The sequence below is a fragment of the Martes martes genome, assembly GCF_963455335.1.
Source record: "Martes martes genome assembly, chromosome: 2".
Lineage (NCBI taxonomy): Eukaryota > Metazoa > Chordata > Mammalia > Carnivora > Mustelidae > Martes > Martes martes.
This window is the reverse complement of record NC_137889.1, coordinates 70,398,408-70,424,601: the sequence shown is the minus strand read 5'-3', so window position 1 is coordinate 70,424,601 and position 26,194 is coordinate 70,398,408. Positions and strand designations below refer to the sequence as shown.

The 26,194-nt window shown below is 34.5% G+C and overlaps 1 protein-coding gene across 1 annotated transcript in view; it reads right to left on the bottom strand.

The window, feature by feature from the left end:
* NEK1 (NIMA related kinase 1) overlaps nucleotides 1-26,194 on the bottom strand; it is a 206,528-nt gene that overhangs the window by 114,098 nt on the left and 66,236 nt on the right. The window contains exon 18 of the mRNA XM_080796317.1: nucleotides 15,462-15,722. Coding sequence (XP_080652443.1) covers nucleotides 15,462-15,722 — 261 coding nt within the window. The remainder of the gene's footprint in view (nucleotides 1-15,461; nucleotides 15,723-26,194) is intronic.

Sequence of the window (26,194 nt, the reverse complement as noted above, 5' to 3'; positions counted from 1 at the left end):
AGCTTGTGATGGTGCTTAGCTATTCTATATCATTGCTAATTTCTGTTTAGCAGTTCTATCAATCACTGAGAAGTAGGGTACTGAAGTCCCAAACTATACTTGTGGATTTGATTTATCCTTTCAGCTCTGTTTCCACTTTATATATTTTGAAACTCCATTGTTTGGCATATACCCACTTACGACTGTATTAACTTCTTACAGGAGTGATTCTATTGTTATTATATAATGTCTTTGTCTCTTTGTCCTTAGCAATTTTATTTGCTCTGCTAACAACAGATTCTTTTAGCTTACTTTGCGTGAGAATGTCTTTATTTCCCATTGAAGGACAGTTTAATTAGATAAAGGATTCAGGATTGACAGTTCTTTTCCTTTAGCACTTGAAAAATCCTGTCATTTCCTTCCATACTCCATGGTTTCAGATGAGGGATCTGATGTCATTCAAATTGGTGCTGCTTTATAGGTAATATGTCATTTCTCTCTCAATAAAGAACTGTTTTGTCTTTTACTTTCAGAAATTTAATAATAATTGCTTGGTGAAGATTTGTTTATCTTAGTTGGGGATTTGCTCAGCTTCTTTACATCTGTAGGTTTATGTCCCTTGCCAAATATATAAAGTTTTCAGCTATTATTTCTTCAAATAGTTTTCTCACTCCCACATTCTTTCTCTTATCCTTTGGGCTCCAATGATACAAATATTAAATCTCTTCTTATTGTTCCACAGATCCCTAAGACTGAAAAATTTTCTTCTGTCATCTCCACTCTACCACTGAATCTACCCAGTGAATTTTATATTTTTGTTATTATAATATTTTCCAATTACATAATTTTCATTTGGTTATTTTTTATAACTTCTATTTCTTCACTGAGATTTTCCTTTTTTATTAATTCAAAAGAGTTTTAATTGCTTGCTAAAGCATTTGTTTGAAGCAGCTTTAAAATCTTTGTCAGATAATTCCATTATGTAATTCATCTTGATAACAGTGGCAGCACTGTGGCCTTACTCATTCAGGTTGCGGTTTTCTGGTTCTTGGTATGACAAGAGATTTTTTTTATTATGTCCTGAATATTTTAATTATTTGAAAACTCTTAATATCTTCAATTTTAGTAGGCAATAGCTCCATTTAGGATTGGCATTTAGGTTCTGGCCTACTTTTGTGGGCTTTAGTTCCAATGACAGTTTGCTTTTCTGAACCCTGTAATATTATTCTAATAGGCTTCACTGTTCTGGTGCTGATGGTACTCCTGCTCAGTCTCTCCTGGCGCTATCTTGTGATAATGAAAGTTGCCTCCCTAAGCCACCTGCTAGTACTGGAAGATCTCCTGAGAGTAGGAGACAGATGACACTTGTCTGGGTCTTCGTATGTTTCTAGGTGGAGGGCACAGAGATACAAAGGCCTTGTGGCTGCTACTCTGTTGGGGATAGATCGAATCACCTGCTAGTGTCCTAGTTGTTGAGTGAACTGGGATTGTCCAAGGCTTTTTTGCCACTGATGGGTCAAACTGCCCTCCAAGTCACCTGCCCATGCTCTAGTTGTGGAATGAGGTTGGGGCAGCCTGAGGTTTCATTGTTGCCCCCAGTTTACAACAGGATCCTACTGTAGCAAATCCTGAGATTCCTCTTTCCCAGTAATGTGGTGAGTGAGAGCAGGCTTTTGGTTTTTGTTTTAGCTTTTTTTTTTGTCTATGGTGGATCTGGGAGGCAAGCATGGCCAACACCCAGCCCACAATATATGGGAGATAAAAAGAAACCCCAGGAAACCACATTGCTACTTCTTAAGTTCTGAGGTCTCTAGTTAGCTCATCATCTTCTTTCCAGGATACAGAATCCTATCACAGTTGTAAGCTAACTAGTTTCCAGAGTATTTAATTCTATCTAGAAGGTAGGAGCAGGGAAAAGAAGGTTTATGCTATTTTATTCTGGAACTGTGCCTAAGCCACTTTTCAGTAGCTAGGGTTTTTGTAATACAGTATACACTATGACAGGACCAGTATCATTGAGGTTCAACAGCTACATGGGACTGTTGTAAAGTCTAAAAGAGACTATTATGGGTCGAACTGTGTTCTTCCAAAATCCATATGTTGAAGTCCTAACCCCTAGTACCCAAAAATCTGAACTTATTTGGAAACAGATTCTTAATCAAGTTAAAAGGATATCATTAGAGTGGGTTCTAATACAATACAACTGATGTCCTTATAAAAAGGGGAAATTTGAAGCAGGTTCACATACAGGGGGAACACCATGCGAAATGCAGGCAGACATCAGGATAATGATTCTAAGGTCAAGGAATGCTAAAGATTGCAACCACCAGAAGACAGGCACGAATGATTCTATCTTGCAGCCCTCAGAAGGAATCTACCCTACAGACATGTTGATCTTGGACTTTTACCCTCCAGAACTGTGAGATATTAAGTTTCTATTGTTTAAGCCACTTGGTTTATGGTATTGTTATAGCATCCCTAGAAAACTAATACAGAGATAATGTATATAAAATATTTAACATCATGCCTGGCACACTAAGCTTTCAGTAAACAGCCACTGTTATTATTTGCTGGTTTAACTATCTATTGCTTATCTTACATTCTCTTGCTGGCATAAAACCCAATATACTACAGTCAATAAATGTTTGTGTAATATTACATAAATGAATGAAAGAATGAATGGAAGGTGTAACACTTAACTGCACATTTTTAAGGCATTTTTCCATTAGTATAAGTAAATTCCAAATGACTCAATATGAGTTAATAAGAAAGTAACATTTCTCAAAGGAAATAATTCAGCAGATTTTCTAAGTCACTCAACAGAGGAAAACTGATAACCAAGAAAAATTCTTGCACATATGTACCAAGAAACATGTACAAGAATGTTCAAAGCAGAACTCAAACCCAACTAAATAAATACCTATTGTCAGGAGAATTAATAATTGTGATAATATGCACACAACAGGATACTGTACAACTACATTCAACTATATGAATGAATTTCAGAAAAAAAATGTTGAATGAAAAAAAACAAGTCCCAGTCTATATACAGTATCATTTTTATAAGCTCAAAAATAAAACAGAATACCACATTGTGTAGGTGCATATACATAAGTGGAAAAAAGCATTTTAAAAAATCCACAGTAATGATATATTCAAAATTCAGGATAATGGTCACCTCTGGGAGAAGGCAGAAAAAAAGGTTAGGACAGGATTGCAAACTACAGATCACAGGCTAACTCCAGTCTGCCACCTATTTTTGCATGGTCCATAAGCTAAGAATGGTTTTTCACATTTTTAAATGGTGAAAAAAAATGAAGAGAATATTTCATGACCACATGTAAATTATAAGAAATTCAAAGTCCAGTGTTCATAGATAAAGTCTTATTGGAACTCAGTCACACTCATTCATTTACACAATGTCTATATTTAGTTTTGTGCCATAATTCAGTTTGCAGTTATGACAGAGACCTTATGGCTAATAAAGCCTAAAAAATTTACTATCTGGCCCTTTACAGAAAAACATTTGCCAATCCCTAGATTAGAGAGCAGTATATACACTGAGCTTATCAGTGCTCTGACCTCCTGAGTATATTATTTTGCTTCATAATTTACACATATATTACATATATTCATTTCTTTGTACCAAACATTTTATTTTAGAAGGATAAGAGAATACTTTTTAGAGAACTGGAAAAAATTTTTAAATAAACAATTTAGTATTAAATAACTAACTTGCTATTATGATACTTTTTAACAAAAATTAGCAAACTGTAATACCCAGGTCACATCTAGATTGCTGCCTGTTTTTGTAAACAGTTTTTTTAAAACACAGCCACACACATTTGTTTTATAGGAGACAATATGGACTGCAAAGTCTGAAATATTTACTACTTGCCCCTTTATAGAAAAAGTCTGTCTATACCTGCTCTACAAAATTATGTCTACAAGTTTTACCTAAATTAAAGCAAATACTAATATGAGATTTAAAAAGGAACAAAGAGCATAGTAAAACACCTAAAAGCATAATCTCCAAAGTCACACATCTGGGCTTACATCCTGTCTCTACATTCTATGTGATCTTAGGCAGAGTACTAAGGACTCTGAGCTGGTTTCAAAACCTGTAACTTTGGAATAATAATTCCTATCTAAAGAATTACTGTCAGGATTAGACTCTCAGTTACTTTACTTTTTATTCATACTGTTTAGAAGAAAGCAAACTATTGGGCTGGAGTCTTCCTTTTTAGTTTCCCTGACTTTTGAAGATTTCATTTTTCATTTTTTGAAAATTCCAGTGACCCAGAGAAAATTTTGAATTCATATGCAAGCATATATTACTTTGAAATCCACATTTTCTGTAAAATTTCAATTCAACCTAAAAATTATTTATGTTCTAAATGCTTAAAGCCAGGGACTTCAATTTCATTTTGCCACAGAAACAATGTTATAACTCATTATGATTTCCCAAAGCATTTAATAAAACATACTGAGCAAATAATTTATAGCAGTTTTCCAATTCCAAAGTATTAATTTTTAAGACTCAGAACCTAATCTTACCTGTTTAGGTTTATTTATAATGTGATTTGTAAAAGTATTAGAAAACACATATTGCTGCATGTGACACAACCTCTTTAAAACTGCTTCTCTTCATCAGCAAAATGGAGATTCTGTGAGTGGTTATAAGGATAAACCACAGGATAAACGTATTTACATTTTCAAACTGTACAAGTGATGACTATTAATATTTATCAATAGATAATGCTGCCTTAAATCACTGACTTTAATTTTTTTCTTGAAGAGTCAGTTATTATAAATATTCATTATTGTATTATGATCTAGGTACAGTTATATAAAGATTTAACTACTTATAATGTTGAACTGAGAAGTAAAGAGAGTCACAGCCCAAATGACTACTATAAAATTAGTTCCCAGGTATTATTCCGTCCCCACTTAACACCAGTTTCTATTCACATTCATCACATCAAGGTCTTTTTTTTTAAAGAGGCTTAATTCTCCCTTTTATTTTTTTTTAAAGATTTTATTTATTTATTTGATAGAGATTACAAGTAGGCAGAGAGGCAGGCAGAAAGAGAGGAGGAAGCAGGCCTCCCGCCGAGCAGAGAGCCCGATGCGGGGCTCGATCCCAGGACCCCGGGATCATGAGCTGAGCCAAAGGCAGAGGCTTAACCCACTGAGCCACCCAGGCGCCCCACATCAAGGTCTTTGTTGGTCAATCTCTACCTGACTATTGGATGTTATACAAAATGAATGGCAAAAGAAATTGCAAATCTTGCCAAAGATGAAGGATGTCATAAAGATGTTGACAGTGATATTGTAAAATTGTTCAAATCAGATGCAAAATCATCTATACATATGACAGGACAAATTAAATGAATAAAAGAAAACTGCAAAGAATTATAATGTTGATTCCTCAAAATATTTTGATTATTAAAAAATTAAGAAATGATCTTTAGAAAACTGCCAAAGTCTCAGCCATTTTTAAAAAATGGTTCTCTTTTATATTATATAGAAGTATATGTAAAATCATGAGTGAAGGCTGCACCATCTTTCATCAATTCTAATGTGAATAATTTTTAACATTTTAACATCTCTGAAATGGGGTACATCTTATAGTCAATGTCATCTTATACTCTTATAATCTCACCAACTGTTGGCCAGATATCAGTTATAACATAAATGTTATACTTGAGTGATATCTAAATTTTGTTAGTTTATCTTTCTTGGTGTCAAAACTGGACAACTGTAACCTCTTAAAAGTTTTGACATAAGAAATCACTTATGGGCTTGTTCAAAAGGAAACATGACCCCTGCTAGTCGTTAAAAACTTTCCACTGATTCCTTTTAAGAACAAGAAAATGCTAAAACACGCAGACTGGTGTTAACTCCTTGAGAGAAAATGCAAGAGACAAAACTGGAGTGCTCTTTTTTTTTTTCTTAAGATTTTTTTTTTTCTTAAAGATTTTATTTATTTACTTGAGAGACAGTGAGTACAAGCAGGGAGAGCAGCAGGCAGAGGGAGAGGGAGAAGCAGGCTCCCTGATGAGCAGGGAGCCCATTTGGAGCTCTATCCCAGGACCCTGGGATCATGACCTAAGCTGAAGGCAGCCAGCTTAACCAACTGAGCCACCCAGGCACCCCAAAACTGGAGTACTCTTAAGAAGTTTTGAAATCTCATGGAGCACTGGGTGTTGTACATAAACAATGAATCTTGGAACACTGCACCAAAAACTGATGATGTATCTTATGGTGACTAACATAACACAATTTTAAAAAAAAGAGGAAAGAAGTGTTGAAATATCAATGCACTTGGTGCCACAGAGGATAATATTATTTGAGAAAACATGAACATCAATTACCCTAATTTAAAAAAGAAATGGTGGGACTCCTGGGTGGCTCAGTTGGTTAAGTGTCTGCCTTCGGCTCAGGTCATGATCCCAGGGTCCTGGGATGGAGTCCTGCACTGGGCTCCTTGCTCAGCAGGGAGCCTTGCTTCTCCCTCTGCCTGCTGCTCCTCCTGCTTGTGGTCTGTCTCTCTCTCTCTCTCTCACAAATGAATATGGTCTGTCTCTCTCTCTCTCACAAATGAATAAGTAAAATCTTTAAATAAATAAATAAATAAATAATGGCTGGAAAGTCAAATTATAAGTGTGAAGTAGATTTAGGAATGAATACCTTTATCAGTCTATTTCATTCATATTTTCCTTTTTATGGATTTACAAGAATGATATAATTAAAAAAGATAAATCTAAAAGTTATTTCAGCAAGTATAAAAGTTAAGTCATAAAAAGTATTATACCAGTTAAACTGGCAACACTTTTTTTCTTTTCGTCATATATAAAACAATATGCCTTACAGTTGTATCTTGGATTTTGATAAAACACATACAGTATTCATTATATAATTCTACCAGAAAAATGACAATCCTCCCTAAATTAATTACTTTCAAATTAGCATAGACTTATATATAACAAAAATTATGATGACTATATATGATAAAATAATTTTTATTTTTTACAGAAAAATAAATTTTTATTATATCTCAAGATGGAATAGATAAAACAACAAAAGCCATGTAATTAAACATCACACAGATGTAGGAGTATTTCTTCACATGCTTCTTCAATGTATTTCCAGGCTCTCTCTATTTATTGTTTTGTTTCAAGTTTTTATTTAAATTCTAGTTAGTGAGGGTGCCTGGGTGGCTCAGTGGGTTAAAGCCTCTGCCTTCAGCTCAGGTCATGATCCCAGGGTCCTGGGATCGAGTCCCACATCGGGCTCTCTGCTCAGCAACGAGCCTGCTTCCCTTCCTCTCTCTCTGCCTGCGTCTCTGCCTACCTGTGATCTCTGTCTGTCAAATTAAAAATAAAATCTTTAAATTCTAGTTAGTGAACATATAGTATGATACTGGTTTCAGAAGTAGAATTTAGTGATTCTTCATTTACATATAATACTCAAAACAAAATAATTTTTAAATTGTATTTTTCAAGGTAAAATCCTAACCAAACCTTTTTTTCACTCTTTACTCCAAATGTGGATCTCTATTCTAGTTAGACTTACTTTAGGTCATCTTTTTCCAATATCAACAATACTGGGCTAAGGAGTCTTCGTACACGACACAAGGTTGAGTGACAGCACATAACACTATGAATGAGTGTTTTCACAGATTTCTGATTGTGTTTTCTAGGTAGACTCTGAAGTACTTCTTGAGATGTCTACCATACTCCTCTCCTACTCTCTCCTCCCTAAGCTTCTCTAATTATTGGAGCTGATAAACTCTTTCTTATGGTGAGAATACGATGTCTAAACTCTGAAGTTCCTATGAAGATAAATGAAGGACAAAATAATCAGGAAGCTTTTTGTAAGCTTTATAACACAGTGTACATTAACAATGGTAATTATTTCTATAGTTAATCATCTTCCCCCTCACAGCAGGAAACCAATTTATTCTTTACCATTGAACCTCCCCCACATCCTCCGCAATAGTCCCCAGGCCAACAAGGCAATAGAAAGGTACCATGAACCATCTCTCCAAGAAGATAAGGGAGATGAGATTTCTGGTAAAAAATTTCTTTGGTATTGCTGAAATTTAAGAGGTGAAGAAAGTAAGAAAGGAAACTCAAGAGCAGTAAGAAAGCCAAAGGCTGGAAGCTTTCAGCTAAGCTAAAAAAGGTTTTAATTTACCCTCTGGGCAATACAGAACCACTAAATAACTTTAAGCAAATGAGCAATGCATTCAGTTTTGCTTTGGAAAGATCACTGTGGTAGCTCAGGTAAAAGATGAATTAGAAAGATCCAAGATTAGGACACCTGGTGGCTCAGTCAGTTACGAGTCTGGCTTTGGCTCAGGTCATGATATCAGGGTCAGGGGATCAAGCCCCGCATTGGACTCCCTGCTTGGTAGGGAGTCTGCCTATCTCTCTCTCTGCAGCTCCTTCCATGCATACGCCTCTCTCTTTCTCTCTCTCCCTCTCCAATAAATAAAATCAAGAGAGAAAGAAAGAAAGAGGGAGGGAGGGAGAGAGGAGAGAAGGGAAGGAGATAAGGGTGGGAGGGGAGGGGGAAAGGAGAGGGGAGAGATAACCAAATGAGTCACCCAAGTGCCCCCAGACTACAGAAATTTAAACACTTATTCTATCATTTAGTATCTTGTAAAGCTTGACCCTTTAAATTTTTTATGCCTCCGTAGGATATAAAATGGGAATGTAACAGGATCTACCTCCGAGAGCTGTTGTGAGATTAGAATATAAGAATTTAGAACAACTAACATATAGTAAGTACCCAATAAATGAGATGTTAACAATTATTAGTAATATAACTATCAAACAGGGTGGAATGGAAGAAATTACTTTTGAATAGAGGAAGTTCTATTCTTCTCTGAGACTAGAGAAAACAAAGATTTGGTAACCATTATAAATATACAAGTTCAGGGGCAGAAAATGTGAGGAAATGTGGGACTTGTAAGCCCAATTTTCTGTGTGAAATAATGATGAAATAATGATTATCTTCATAGAGAATAAGGGGAATATTATTGAAGAAAATTTCCACTGTGGAAAATGAGAGAGGCTACTGACCACAAAGATATAAAAGGATTGCTAGCAGGACTGACAGCATCCCTCTTTTAGAAACTACACAAATGTCCATCAACCAAGGAATAAATAAACTGTGATACATCCACACAATGGAATATGACTTAATATGGAATAAAAAAGAACAAACTACTGATACACATCAATCTCAAAAAACTATATATTGTATAATTGATAAATTAATATAAAATCTTTACTTTCTAAAAATTTTTATTTATTTGAGTAATCTCTACCCCCAACATGGGACTCAAACTCATGATCCCCAGATCAAGAGTCACATGCTCTTCCCACTGAGCCATCCAGATGCCCCCTACTCATAAGATTTTTAAAAAGACAAAACTGGGGTGCCTGGGTGACTCAGTCGGTTGAGTGTCTGCCTTTGGCTCAGGTCATGATCTCCAGGTCCTGGGATCAACTCTTGTGTCAGGCTTCCTGCGCTCAGCAGTGAGTCTGCTTCTCTCTCTCTCTCAATCTCTCTTCCCCCCTGCGCCTCCCCACTGCTCATACTCTCTCTCTCAAATAAATTAAAATCTTTAATTAAAAAAAAAAGACAAAACTATACTGACAGGAAGCACATCAGTGTTTTCTGATAGTTGGTGGCAGAGTGACTGCAAAGGGACACCAAACCCCACCCCCCCCAGTTTTATTGAGATATAAATATCACATAACACTGTACTAATTTAAGTTGTACAACATAATGACTTGACATACATATATATGAAAAAATAATGATCACAAGAAGTTTGGTTAACATGAATCATCATATGTAGTTACAAATTTTGTTTTCTTATTGTGAGATGAAAAAACTTAAGTGATGATGGGATGGTGCTATACCATGATTATGGCAGCGGTTACATGACTACTTTGTCCATACTCATTGTGATATACACTTAAGAGTTACGACTTTCATTGTATTTAAATTGCATCTATTAGTAAAACCAATTTTTAAGAAAGTTCTTATTTGAAGACCTGGGTAGAATGTTGTCCTTTTAAGCATGTTGATAAAGACAGTACTAAAAAGGAGCTCCTTCACTTACCCTAGTCTACTGTCCCCAGAAATAGTCTCTAAAATTACAGGCAAAGGGGCTGTGATATGCAGAATTTTAAAAATTCCAAGGCTTCTTGTTACCCTTACTGCTCCACCAGACTTATAAATGCTACGTAATTCCCAGCACTTTATATATGATGGATTTTATCTACCAATTAGGTGATGTTAAAGGGGATGACTGACATAATAGAGACATTATCCACTGGGTCTGACCAATCACAAGAACCATTTATTCATTTGTTTACATATTTATTCATTGACAGGAGATATTTGTGAGCTATTTCTTTTTTCTTTAAACTGAAGTATAGTTGACATTCAATATTAGTTTCAGGTGTACAATAGAGTGATTCAGCACCTATTTACATTACAAAATGATCCTACAATTAAGTCTAGTTACCATCTGTCACTATACATACTTACTACAACATAACTGACTATAAATCCTATGCCATAGTTTACATCCCCATCACTTATTTATTTTGTAACTGTAAGTTTGTACTACTTAATCCCCTTCACCAATTTTGTCCATCCTCTCACCCTTAGCCCCTCTGGCAACCACCAATTCATTCTCTGTTTTTATGAATCTATTTCTTACTTTGATTTTTAGATTCCATATATAAATGAAGTCATACAGTTTATTGTCTTTCCCTGACTTATTTCACTTAGCATAACATTTTCTAGGTCTATGTATGTTGTCATGTATGTTAAGATTTCATTCTTTTTCATGGCTGAGTAGTATTCCTCTGTGTGCATGCATGTTCGTGTGTGTGTACATAAAATCTCTTCTTTATTCATTCATCTATCAATGGACACTTAAGTTGTTTCCATATCTTGGTTTTTGTAAATAATGCTGCAATAAACATAGAAGTGCATATATATTTTCGAATTAGTACCTTTGTTTATTTGGGGTAAATAACCAAAAATGGATTTGCTGAGTCCACTGATATTTCTATTTTTAATTTTCTGAGAAACTTCCATACTATTTCCCACAGTAGCTGTACCACTTTACATTACTACTCACAGCACAAGGGGTCTCTTCTCCATGTCCTCATCAACACTTGTTATTTCTTATTTGATACTACCCATTTTGACAGGTATGATGTGATATCACATGAGCTCTTTAAAATCAGAGTTTTTTCCAGCTGGATGTAGAAGTGGCAGTCAGGAACTTGACGTATGGGAGGGTTTTGATGCACAAGAAATTATCTGTTGCAATTATCTGTTGCAAATTATCTGTTGCAGACATGAAGGGGGCCACATGGCAAAGACCTGACAGTGGTCTCTTAGAATTGAGACTGACTCCTGGTCAAAAGCTGGTCAGACAATGAAGACCTCAATCCTATTACAGCAAGAAAAAGAACCCTACCAACACCCTAAGCAGTGAAGATATTGCCCTACTTGAGCATCAGATAAGGACACAGCTGGCTGAACCATGATTTCAGCTTTATGAGACCATAAGCAGAGGATCCAGTTAAAACAGGTCAAATTGCTGACACATAGAAACTATAATAAACTTGTATTGCTTTAAGCCACTAAGTTTATGGTCATTTGTTACACAGCAATAGAAAACTAATACAGAAAGGCAAATTTTAAATAGTATTTCTATCTCATCATAAAAAAGTTCTAATTTCAAACTTAAAATCTGTAGGCCTTCCCCACAGTTACCTTTAGCTCTCACCTCTATTTACTGCCTCACATTACCAGTTTACATATTCTTATTCAATCTTAAGATGATAAATTACTCTAGAGATAAACTATATGTGAGTAAGCTTTAATTAAGTAACATTTAATTAATTAAGCTACTACTCCCAAAATTTTTAACTACCTTGGTTTTAAATTAGCAGATATAAAAAACTTAATATATGAGGCAATATCCAAATATAAAATAGTAAAATAGAAATTCTTCACTCTTACTCACATATTTCTAAAGTAAAGTTTTATGTATACATTTAGTCATCTAGGGAATGAAGAAATTCTATACAGTTTAACAAAATCAATCTGGAAGGTCATAAAAAAAATCAGTCAAAATGCACTGCTCATCTCTAAGGATTTTTTTTTAATGCTAACAAGATAAAAATACTAAATTCTGTTTCTAAGATGGCAGCATGACACTATAGCTTCCCTTCTTGCAAAATCCTAGAAGAAAGTTGTTTAAAGTGAATATATATTAGGACTCAAAACCAAGCAAAAGTCTTGGTAGTTCCAAGTACAGAAGGAATCCAGAGATAAAGAAAAGTACACAAAATCAGTTTTAAGTGAGAAGCTTTATTAGCAAAAGCATGTGAGAAAGAATACTATCAGAAGGTATGAACAACATGAAGCATGCTCTCAGACTTCTTGGAAGCTAAAAACATGAGAAGGTCTAGAAGCAGATAATGGTGGTTGAAATATAGGGTTACCTCCATTGCATTACTCATCTCCACAAGCCAGAAAGTAGTCAGTCACCTTCAGATAGGAGTGATAGGGGGTGCATAATGGTAAGACAGGCTAATCCTCTGAATGACTGGTTATAATGAAGAAGAATGACAGTCTCCTTAACCCAGAAAATAAACTGTCGAGGTATATGCCTGGCAGATTATCAATACACGTCCCATCCATTCTCTACTCACACTGAAAACTATGCAGGAGACAGGTCAGTATCATTCTCCCATCTCACCAGGAGACCAAACAAAGGTAATGAGCAAAAAATAGCTACTCCCAAATATGAATATTGTCAAGAACACCAAGAATCTGATGAATGCCAACACTGTGAAACAGAGAACTCAAAAACAGAGGAAAATAATAATAGCACACTAAAAACAAGATTTTGTAATAACTGTAGTATTATCAGAGAAATGAGAATATGATTAAGGAGATTTAGGGGAAAACTAATTATAATTCATGGACATGAAAACACAAGTTTCTAAATGAAAAGAAAAAACTCATTAGGTGGGCTGAACTATAGAGTAGACAATACTTAAGAATATATTAGTGAGCTAAAAACCAGATCTAGGAATATTTCTAAAATACAGTAGTAAGAGAGAAAGGGATAAAAAGGATGAGAAAGGGATAAAAGGTGAAACAGAAGTACAGAGAAAAGGACATTTGATGAAAGTTCCAATCTATCCATCTAATAGGAATTCTCTTAAAAGGAGAAGCAGCAGTATTTGAAGCAATGGGACCAAATTAGTTCTAGACTTAAGGCTATTCTGGATCTGTCTAGCAGATCTTAGAAGCAAACCTTGAAACACTCAAAAAACTATTCCCTAGTAACTTAACTGCATCCCTGAATAAAGCCCCACCATATTTGAATATGAAAAAATCCAAGATATTTATACACACACACACACACACACACACACACACAATGCCTGGCATCCAGCAAATTACCAGGTATCTGAAGAAGCAGGAAAAGACGCCAATGAGGAGAAAAACCAATTAGAAATGACAAAGATAACACAATTATTACAGAAGGTCATTAAAACAGTTATTATATTCAAGAATGTAGAGAAAAGCATAAACATTATAAAAAGAGACATGGAAAATATAAAAATGACCCAAATAAACTTAAAGAAATAAAAAATGTTAAGATGAAAAATTTTTCTGAGATTAAAAGAAACCACAATGTCTACATGGGATTTATAGATTAGACAAAGCAGAAGACAAGATTAATGAACCTGAAGATACTGAAATAAAAGCTATTTAAAATGAAAAATATAATAAAGAGTGAAAAAAAATGAACAGACCTTCAATGAGCTGTTGAGAGAGCATCACATGGTCCAGTGGATGGGTACTGAGAGTCTCAGAATCCAAAACAGAGAATGAAAAAATATTTTTGAATAAATAATGTAATTTTTTCAAACTTGATGAAAATTATAAATCCACAGATCCAAGACACTCAATGAATTCCAACAAAATAAACATGAAGAAAACTACACAAAGCTACACTGTAACCAAATGTGTCCATTGATACGTTAAAAGTCAGTAGAGAAGAAAGACATATTACATATACAGAAGAAAGATAAGAATGACAGTGAACTTGTCAGAAATAGACATGCCAAAAGATAACTGGAAAAACATCTTTACTGTACTGAAAGAAAAAAAAATCTCAACATATAATATTACACTCACCAAAAATGTTTCTCAAAAAAAGCAAAATAATTCTTCAGTCATACAAATGCTAAACATATTCACCAACTGACCACCACTACAACTTATCATTTAAGCATAAGGACAAAATAAAGAAGATTCCCAACATATCTTGGGAAGTTTCTGTCCAAAAGAATTGCCAGAGAATATTCTCCATCATAAAGAAAAATAAAGTGAGGGCAGAATAGAATGTAATGATGAGGAAAGAAATATGTAAATCCTGACAAGTCTAATAACTGTTTTAAAATATTTTTAATTAAAATCTGTAACTAAAATTCCAAATGCTATTAACTTTGGAGATATGGGGTAAGAGAAAACACAGGAGGATCTCTTGTACCATCTACAGGAAGGATACAAATAAAGATTAATTCCAAAATTAGAAAAACAAATTCAGGTGTTAAAATATAAAGCATAACCATTAAAAAAATCTAAGCAATCATTCAATGATATTATTTCAAAGAAAAATATCCTGAATTGAAATAATTACATTAACTCACAAAGATACCACTTATAAACTTACAGCATTTATAAATGTAATCAAAACACATTACCATAAAATTGACCTATTTCCTATGTTAGTAGGATGCTTCACAGTGTGGTGAGCTGATAGAAACAATCATCAATCGCTCTGTAGACAAAAGGTCAAAAGGCATTTTGTGTACCTCTACAAGTCAAACTATTAAGTTTTAACTACTAAAATGATGATCTAAAAACTGTTAATATTTTCTTGGATGCATGACTTAATTAAGTTAGCTGGCATAATGGGGGTTTTAATACATTTTTGCTTCTAATGTGCGTTTGAGAAGGTAATACAGTTATACATATATATCAAACTGTTTCCCAGTTTTCTTTCAAAATTCTTTGCTACTTTAAAGTATTTAAAACCAAAAGCATGTCTGAAAAAACAAATCTAGCAATTTAGAACTCATTTGTTTTAATACAAATATCTAGGTTGCTAAATCTACTTCTCTTTTTAAAGGAAGAATACAGCTATGACCTTACTCCTAATTAACCAAAACATCCACAGAATTTCACCTTGGTATAAAGGATATGGCAGAAGACATATGGTTAAGATATACCAGAACTTCATAAAGTTTAGAGTAAATGTTTGTAAAAATTTAGAATTCATTTATACCTACCTTGTTCCAGACCTTCACTTTGAATATTAATATGTTCAAAATCTCAAAAAAAAATCATACCATATGTCCTTCGGCTCGAGCTTTATTTTGCCGTGCTTCCCGTTTTCGCTGTAGGAATTCCTCCACTTGTTTAGCTCTTTCCACAGCTAGCTGCCCCTTTTGCCTGCGTAATTTGGACAAATAGCCAAAGTCAGAAATTCTGAAAATTAAGTATTTCAAAAAGTTAAAAATTAGCCTTATTCTAAATGTTTTCTTTGTTGCAGAATGGGAAATAAAACCTTCCCCTGTAATGAAATAGCTATATAGTTTACTATCTACTACCTAAATCACATTCTTCACTTTTTTTTTTTTTAAAGATTTATTTACTTGACAGAGATAGAGAGAGACAGGGAGAGAGGGAACACAAGCAAGGGGAGTGGGAGAAGGAGAAGCAGGCTCCCTGCTGAGCAAGGAGCCCAATGTGGGGCTCAATCCCAGGACCCTGGGATCATGACCTGAGCCGAAGGCAGATGCCCAAATGAGCCACAAAGGCGCCCCTCTTCACTATTTTAAATAGAAGTAAAATCCATACTACTATTCCAAATCTTATCAAGAAGGTTTCTCTTACATTTACTTAAACTATTCAACTTATAAACACATAAAATTGTTTTGGACTATATTTAATTATAGAAGAATCTCAATAGTGTCCAAGTAGTGAAACTCATCGCAGAACTCTGTACCAAATATATCTAAGAACCTTCTTTAAACAGCACTGAGGCAAAATTAAAGCAGTATAGTAGCAATTTCAAAAATGAAATACGAATTCAAAAATGAATAAAATGTTTGTGTGAGTTTTCAAAATACAGTAAAAACCAATGTCTAAATTCCCTCAGTATCACAACTATTAAAAAGTAAAATGTAAAGGTTATATTTCTGTATCTTTCGTCATAATTATAAAAGAATGTAAACATGTTGAACTTAGACTACAAATGAAAAATACAAGGATGACTGGCTGGTTCTGTCAGTTAAGCATCAACTCTCGATTTCAGCTCAGGTCATGATCTCAGGGTTGTGAGAGTGAGGCCTGAGTTGGGCTCCGCACTGAGCATGGAGCCTGCTTAAGATTCTCTCTCCCCCTCTCCCTCTGCCCCTCCCACCCTTCATGTGCTCCCTCTCTCTAAAATTTTTTTTTAATTTTTAAAAATTTAAGTTTTAATTTAAAAATATATATAAACATTTACTGAACATCTAATATATATTGTACCTGTTCTACTGTACCTAATATATATTTTGCCTTTTATATATTATGCCTGTTATATATTTTGAAAGATACAAAAATAAATAAAACGTAGCCCCAATAATCAGAGAATTCACAGTATCAACTGCAGTTAATTTTGGAGGTAGTTAAAAAGATGAGCAAGTGATTGGCTGTGCTTCTCTGATATTTTGGCTACTAAGGCACACAAACTTCCTACAGCCTTTCTTTAAGACCATAACTAAGATAATTAATAAAAAAAATAAATAATAAATAATAAAAGACCTTAACTAAGTTATGTTCTGAATAATACAAGAAGTAATATCTTTTCTGTCTTCCAATAGTTTTAAACACTTCCTGATTTCCATCACTGGCATCTTCTAGGGTTAGGTAATCTCTATAGCTGGTTAAAAGCCTTTTATTATGACTGTCAGGTATATGTAGGTAGTTAACTCTTAATCTAGTTCCACATTACCAAATTCAGGAATGTACTTCACATAACCCATGGTGGTTTGAGTAGATTAAGAATAATGAATGAGAATTTGGTTATGCCTCTGTAGTGCACATGTTCTATCCTCTAGTAGTCATATTACACACCACATAATTATGGGATTAATATCTAGTCTGGATGCAACATATCTCCCTGCATATATCTAGGCAAGGCTGCATCCTAGTCAGGTATAGTCCCTTTATATAAGGCTGGGCCTGAAGAGGGCCTATAATCTTTAAGAACACTCACACACTCAGACACTGAAGCTGCATGTCTACTGGTTAAGGTTCTTTTGTGGAGTCCTGGAAGTTTACAGCACCACTTACAATTAAATAAAATCCTGATCCCTCTGCTTTGTATTCTGACTGCATCTCTAAGTTTAATAAAAGTAAAACGTGTTTCACTTCCCATCCTGATACCACGTCCAATGTTTGTCAATCTAAACTTCCAACTGACATATTAATACAATAACTGCATGGAATTATTTTAGTAAAACATGGTCATACGTATAATGGTTTTGATTTATAGATTTTCATACCATTTAAATCTATACAGTACTCCCATTCTATCTATTTATAAGATTTATAGGTTTAGAGTCACTGAAAAGTCTTTTCCTAAGCTGGTTTAAATAAGTAGGTTTACATAAATCATTGTTTTCGGTCACAAACTTAAATCCTGTAGTGATTTTTGCTTAACATGGTTTCTTTTCCCCTCCGATTTATTAAACAAATATTGAGTGTCAACTATTTACCAATATTGTATCTGTCTTTGAAGATGTAAACATGTATAAACAGAGTTCCAAAAATTCAAGGTTGACTTAATATATATAAAAATGAGAATAATGAACCTTATTAAAAGAATAAAAGGACAAAATCAGTATAATTGACTCTATGACACCTGACAACACTTAAAAACCTATAAATATACTGTCTTTATTTCTCACATTTGTTCCTACTTCATATGTACCAAAATAAGAACCCATACTCATATTCTTATTCCTTTCTTTTTTTTTTTTTTTAAAGATTTTATTTATTTATTTGACAGACAGATCACAAGTAGGCAGAGAGGCAGGCAGAGAGAGAAGGGAGGAAGCAGGCTCCCCGGTGAGCAGAGAGCCCGATGCGGGGCTCGATCCCAGGACGCTGGGATCATGACCTGAGCCGAAGGCAGCGGCTTTAACCCACTGAGCCACCCAGGCGCCCCTCTTATTCCTTTCTAAAACTGTAAAACTGCTAGACTATTAGCACAAACTATCCATGCTACATTTACAGAGAGAAACCAGAAATAGTCAATTTACTCAATGGTCATTTTCTTCATTAAACATTAGGAACTCATAGGCACATACTATTTTAGACAAATTAAAAATTCTGCCTTCTCCATCTTTTGAGTTCCAAAATTATTCCACTTAAAATCAATAAAACAGTAGTGTAAATTAATAATAAAGTAATGGTAACATAAACACTATATAAACCAGAATTATATAGTAAGAAATTAGGAATTTGGGAAGTAAAATATAGAGACATTAAAATGCATTAAATAGAAGGAATTATTCTAAGATTAACATCTTTGGTGGGGCGGGGGAGAAGTAAGTTCTTCCCTTTCCTTTTCTTATTACAAAGGCATGAATAAGTGCCAACATCTGGGTAGGTTACTTCACATCCATGGCTCAAATCCTTTATGGGTAAGGGATATTTAAAAATTTCGAGGCATGATTTTGAGTGATTAAGGGGTAAAAACAACACAAAAATAAGTGGCAATATAGGTAGAAGAAATAATCTGAGAAATACAAAAACGAGTCAATATGGTTTAAGGTGAAAGAGCTGGAGTGGCACAGAGTTAATGAGATGAGAAAAAAATGTAGGGGGTTTATTCATTAAGCTTCCTCCTCTGTTTAACTGGCATAATGTTGATCTGATGGAATGGAACTGCTATCAGCTTTACACAAATTAAATGATGCACTAGAGAAAAAGACTTGGAAAAGTAAAACACAAGTGTTAAGAGGTACTCAATAGTTTTATAAAATGGCCTTACATGGCTGAGGCTCTAATAATAAAAAGCTAACTGAATTTAAGTTCATCAGCTGCAACAATGTACCACTCTGATGGGAGATGCGCATAAGGGGGAAGGCTATGTAAATGTGGGGACAGGGATAATAGATGGGAAATCTCTGTACATTTCCCCTCAGTTTTGCTGTAAACCTAAAACTGCTCTAAAAGTAGTCTTAAAGAGAAAGCTAATTGAAGCGCTGTGTTAGGAGACATACACACGAAGTCAGACTGGCCAGAGTTATTAATAAGGGAAGAGGAAAAATAGGTAAAGCCATAAGGAGGGGAGCAGGCAAATAGGGGATGATCCAAAAATATAAGGAAAAGAGAATCTGAAAGAGTGAGTTGACCATAAATATCAATTTGCTGATTCAGTTTGAATTAGGGAAAAGAACTGACCAGGAAAGACAATGACATACAAATAACAATAAAACCAGTTGCATGACAGTGTGAACAAAATGTTCTTTAATGCTAATGGCCACTAAAAAGTACAAGACAAAAGAATCATAATATTTAAATTGGAGGAGACCTTAGGTATTAACTAGTGTAACTTCTTGCTGAATAAAGCATTCCTCTATTCCCATCTAGATTTCCTGACACATGGTCATTCAAATCTCTAGATTAATAGTTTCAGTTTGAGGATATCCATGAAATCCTACGATAGGCTGGCCATTGAACAGCCCTAATGGGCTAAAATCAGTTCCTCGACTTCTCCAAGTCATAGTATTTCTACATGGTGGAAATATAAATAAGTCTAATTTCTCTTTTACATGAAAAGCTATCCAAATTTTTTAGGCTTGCTCCTTTAAGCATGCTTTCTTTAATGGTGGCTAAATTCTCCCAGCTTCTTTAATTTTCCTAATAAATTGTTTTAATCCACACTAAATTCAATATGGCACAACACTTAAGCTAGTGAACTTTGGAAACAAACTGTCCAATTTCAACTCCTGGTTTTACTAACAGTTATGTGGACTTCAACAAATCATTTGTTTATGCAGTGCCTCAATTTCTTAGTCTGTAAAACAGGGAGAATTATAATACCTGCCCCATGGCATTGGTGATAAATAAATGAGTTAATACTATGGTCAATTCCCATTATTCACAGTAGTTATGTTCTGTAAGGTCACCATGAACAATGAATTAGCCAATACTCAACTACCACCCGTAGGAAAAAATACACAGTTATGTTCCTACTGGCCTCTTGTTACAACATCTTCCACAATGGACTAATATATATAACATTGTTTTATATGTGTTTCTATTTAAAGACGCCTTATTTAATGTATACAGCCTGAACTCTCAGCCACTAAACTCTATCTCACACTGGAGCAAAGCTTATTTGACACAAATATTTTCTCCATGAGGTACATCACAGCCTTCCTGCACTTAGAAACATCCGACAGTACTTCAATGCTGTTTGAGGGCCATTTTAGACAGTGAAATCACCAAGATGATGCACAAAAATGCAAACTTCGGTAATAAATACACCATGAAAACTACATTTGTTTACAAGTGCTGAAACAAGAAAGCAAAGTATTGCCTTTTCAGCTTGGAATATGTGCACTGGACAACCATAATTTTTTGCTGCTCTGTACACATCCATGAATGACTGTGAAAGCACTCGGAGTACTGATTCTGGGGTTACATATAAATTTTAGCAAGTAGTCAAATTCATACACGCACACTCCACAAAAAATGAGAATTGACTATATATGTAAATTACTTCAAACTGGTCTTGGCAGAAAGTGCCCAACTAAATATTAACTCCATTTTTATTATTGTCATCATCATCCTCATAAATTGCTATTCTTATAAGTACCTAGTTTATCAATACCCTTTTACGTAACCAGTATAGAATATAGAGAAAACTTCATCTCCTCTACTACTTTAATTTCAAATTTTGTATTTTTTAAAAAACTTCTTTAGCTCCTAAGAAGCTACTGGTACTGGCCAGCATGTAATAAAATGGGCACTATCATATACTGTTAGACTGAACATAAATTGGTTCAACTTTCCCAAACAGAAATTCAGTACTATTTAGTTAATAAATACATTTAGTTAAATAAGTTTAATTAATATATTAATACTTCTTTCTAGAATCTTCACCAAGAACATAACTGACCAACTTCTTTAATCTAATAGTTGCCCTTCTAAGATTTTATTATACAGAAATAACAAAAAATAAAATTTGGCAAAAAATTTTCAAAAAAAATAAAAAATTACAATTACATTAGGAGATTTGTTACATAAATTATGATAATTCAGACCCCGGAATCCTACAGAGACATCAAAATTCCCTTGAAAACAATTTAGCATGGGATAATATTATGGTAAAAATGTTAAATAAAAATAGATTTTTTAAAAAGATACAAATTTGTACATATGATTTTATCTCCACTAACTAAGGAAAAAAATGCAAAGAAAATAGACCAAAGTCTTCACAGGAACTGCCTCTGTAGAGATGAGTAGTGATTTCCATTCCTGCTTAATACCTCCTTATGCTTCATACTTTTTCTGAAACTAACTTGTATCACTTTGGCAAACAGAAAAACAAGACAGAAAACCCACTTGTGACTTTCCTTCAGGTTTCACCTTTCCACAAACAAAAGGGAGAGAAAAGATGTATGAATGTTTGGTTAAGAATCCTATGTGAGGGGTACCTGGGTAGCTCAGTTGGTTAAACATCTGCCTTCTGCTCAGATCATGATCTTCGGGTCTTGAGATTGAGCCCCATGTCGGGCTCCCTGTTCGGTGGGGAGTCTGCTTCTTCCTCTTCCTCTACCCACCCACTACATGTTCTTCCTCTTTCTCTCAAATAAATAAAATCTTTAAAAAAAAAACCCAACTCAAGAATCCTGTGTGAGGGGTGCCTGGCTGGCTCAGTTGGTTAACTGTCTGCCTTCAGCTCAGGTCGTGATCCCAGGGGCCTGGGATACAGCCTGCTTCTCCCTCTCCCACTTTCCCTGCTTGTGTTCCCTCTCTCGCTCTCTCTCTCTCTGTCAAATAAATAAATAAAATCTTAAAAAAAAAAAAAAGCAAGTTTAAATCATGTATCAAAGATCTGCTTCTCTCCTGCAAACTCCTTATAAATGAAAAGAAAAGCAACAGAAAAGCCTGGAACCCTGAATCGGGTTCTCTGCTCAGCAGGGAGCCTGCTTCCCCTTCTCTCTCTGCCTGCCCCTCTGCCTACTTGTGACCTCTCTCTGTCAAATAAATAAATAAAATCTTGCAGATTCCTCCTTGAGTGCTGATCCCAACACAGGGCTTGATCTCACAACCCTGACTGAGATCATGACTGGAGCCAAAATCAAGAGTCAGACGCTTAACCAACTAAGCCACCCAGGCACCCCAGCCTCCAAACTCCTAATCTGAGGTCAGGTCTCTATCTCAGGGGTCATGAGCTCAAGCAGGCTCCATGCTGAGTGTGGAGCCTACTTTAAAAAAAGAAAGTCCATTCTTTTGTCAAAGGATGGAATTAGGGCTGATAACTTTTTTTTTATTGGACTTACCTGGCAAAATTAAAAGCCAGAATTCCTTAAGCAGGTCCTCAATTTTATTTTATAGAGCTAATAAATAACTGTTAACATAAACCAAGGCCAGAATAATGAATAGGCATTAGCCAGGCAAAGTGGGCAGAGGCAAAGGTATGTTAGGCAGAGGGAGCAGCAGATGCAAAGGAATAAGGATGGGACAAAAAAAATGTCTTTTATCTCTTCACTCCCAGAAGTACAGAAAGCGGCAGCACCAAGATAAGAAGGAGTACAGAGGCCTCTATGAGACATTGTAGGCATTTAGGGGCTATAGTTTGAGCCATGGGAAAAGAAAGGATATTTAGTTCATTTTTTTAAAAATGTATGCTATTTATAAACCTTTTTCAACTATGTATTTTTTTTGGCAGATAATTCTTCAGACTCGAAAGTACATCAAATTTATTCCTGTTAAATTTTATCCAATTCAAAGTTCACAGTAGCTATGGTCTACGGAGATTACTTTGTGTCCTAATCAATCTTACCTTACCTAATCAATTTACTATTTCTTTCCACTTTATATCTTCTGTATGAAATATGATGACTGCATCCTTTAAATGTTTTTTCTATGCCCACCTTAAAAAGTAAGATTAGTTTGATGACAAACCTCTAAAATTTTTTTATTTGGATGACATAAAAATATTAATTAGCATCCTGTGAATACAAACAATATACTACTGAGGTTTATCTACTCTATAGGTATCTAATTTTTTCATACCGCCTCTAGGCCAACAGAAATACCTAGCAATTTCATTTATTAGTTAGGTCCAAACTGTTTAAGAGCTATGATCTGTGCTTTGTCCAAAAGATATAGTTGTGCTTCCTTCAAAATTGTAAAATATCCAAGGCACTATGATGCTCTAGGCTGCCTCACCGTACAGTTTGAGAACTGAAGTTCTAGCCTATAACCCTAACAACAACATACAAAAAGATGTATTTGACATACTCTATTCTGTGTGAATTTATACTTTGTCAGAGTGATTACTGCTTCCTCCTAAGATACTTGTAGACATTGCTTTTAATCTTGCCAGGGATCAAGATGAAGAAAACTGGTCTAGTTTATAGAATATGCTTTTTGAAAATTATATGACATATGATGATCTTTAGTTTTCTGCCAGTTTTTCTATTTTCCATGTCCTTAAATAAAATCAAAATAAATTCAGTGAGTATATATGAAAGTTCATGCAGTTACTGATACCACGTTAAATGTTTAAAGTACCCAATATTTTTAAACTTTATAACCAACTAAAGCAATAACTTTTTAGCTTGTTCACTAGTAGTATCTCAAGAAGCTGACAGATCTTCATAAGAGAGTGTTTAAGGGGCACCTGGGTGGCTCAGTCAAACATCTGCCTTTGGCTCAGGTCAGGTTCTAGGATCCTGGGATTGAGTTCTACATTATGTTCCCTGCTCAGTGGGGAGCCTGCTTCTCCCTCTCCTCCCCACTTGTGCTCTATCTCTGTTGCTACTCTGTCTCTCTCAAATAAATAAAATCTTTAAAAAATAGAGAGAGAGCATGTTTAAGGAGCAGAACTCTACAGTCAGATGGACTTAGTTTAAATCTGAGCTCTACTACTTACTAGCTAACTGACTATGCACAAGTTTTAAATCTCTGTAAATCCTAATTTGCTCATCTTTATTAAAAGAATAATACCTAATTAAAAGGGTTGCTGTGGGGTGTCTGGGTGGCTCAGTGGGTTAAAGCCTCTGCCTTCGGCTCAGGTCATGGTCCCAGGGTCCTGGGATCAAGACCCACATCAGCCTCTCTGTTCTGCAGTGAGCCTGCTTCCTCCTCTCTCTCTGCCTGCCTCTCTGCCTACTTGTGATCTCTGTCAAATAAATAAATAAAATCTTAAAAATAAAATAAAAAATAAAAGGGTTGCTGTGATGAATGAATCCAACTTGGTATATAATAAGCATTCAAAAATACCTACTATCATTAATAATAATAACAATAATTTTATGCAACATAAGAACATGTATACTATATGTCTGAGTACTGCTAAGCCCACAGAGTTGATATAAATGAAATAAATATGATCATAACCACAAATGATTCAAAACTGAAAATCAAAATAGTGAAACTACATCTAATGCAAAACAAAGATTGAAGGGAAGGTGTGGTATAGTGGAAGAGGTAGCCATTTAAGAGAATTTGAAACTCAAACATATGCAAATATTTCAAGGTTATAACAGGAGTTTGATAAAAAATGGCCCAATGTAGACCATTATTTGTCATTCCAATGGAATGTTCAAATGGAAGATGAACAGTGTGAAGAAGCATAACATATTTTTCTCTATTTTCTTTATACTACACTTATTTACTTTAGATTAATATAAAGCAAAATAAAGCCAAATTAAACACTAGAATATCCATAACACCACAGAATAAAAGCCACACACAAATTTGCTTTCCCATTTCATAAAAAAAAAAAATGCATATTGTGAATTGGTAGCCTTCCTTTCTCAAAAATAGACTCTACAATTAGCTTAATACTTTAGGCTACTGTATATAATTCATAATGTTAATTTATATTCACCTCATTTATTTATCTCTGCTCACCTACATTTTAATCATCTTTTGTAAGTGACAGGGATCATAAAGATTTTTATTACATTCGAAAGTATTCTCCTTAAAATGACATGAAAAAGGCAACGTACCTAAATTTTCACAAAATGCTATCTGCTTTTTTTCAAACAGATGTTTTATAGAAAAAAAATGGGAATATCTAGGAAAACATGTATACATACTTAAGAAAAAAGGAACCATGAAAATTGAGACTACTGATTACTATCATAATTAAATTAATTCAGTGAAAGAAAAGGAAAAATCTGATGAACAAGGTCATAGTCATCAATCAGAGACTCATGTAAGAAAACAAGCCAAAACAACAAAAAGTGGGATTCTAAGAGAGGAAGAAAAAGACATGCTTTGAAATTTTGCATAAAGTGTGATTCCATTTTAATATATTTTGATTCATTTTAAAGCAAGTGGGTGAAATTATTATGATCATATGGTGGTTTAAAGTAATAATATCACATCTTCCTTTAAGTAAGTATGTTCAGACTATAACATATAAATAAGCTACAAAAATTAGGCTAAATTGAAGAGCTACACGCTTGTCAAATATAATGAAAGGCCAAATTTGCATCTGAGAAAATTATTGCATCCAAAAGGCAAAAAAAAATAATATTCTTTGTAATCAATAAAGAAAACATATACAAAGCATAGATACTAAGCTACATAGGACATAAGACAAAATTACACACAGAATGAATTTATGGATCATCACAGCTCAACCTGTTTACATTGGCTTATTTAGACATGATCTTCAATCTTTTCAAAGATTTTCTAAGAGAATCAGCATTTGGGAAATGGTGAAGACCTGTAGCCCCTTAGGAAATCCTGGATGTATTTCAGGTGAAATTCCTCTGTAGATAAACATGCAAAATGACTTTCGTTAATTCTCTGAAGCAAAGCATAGGCAACTTCTGCA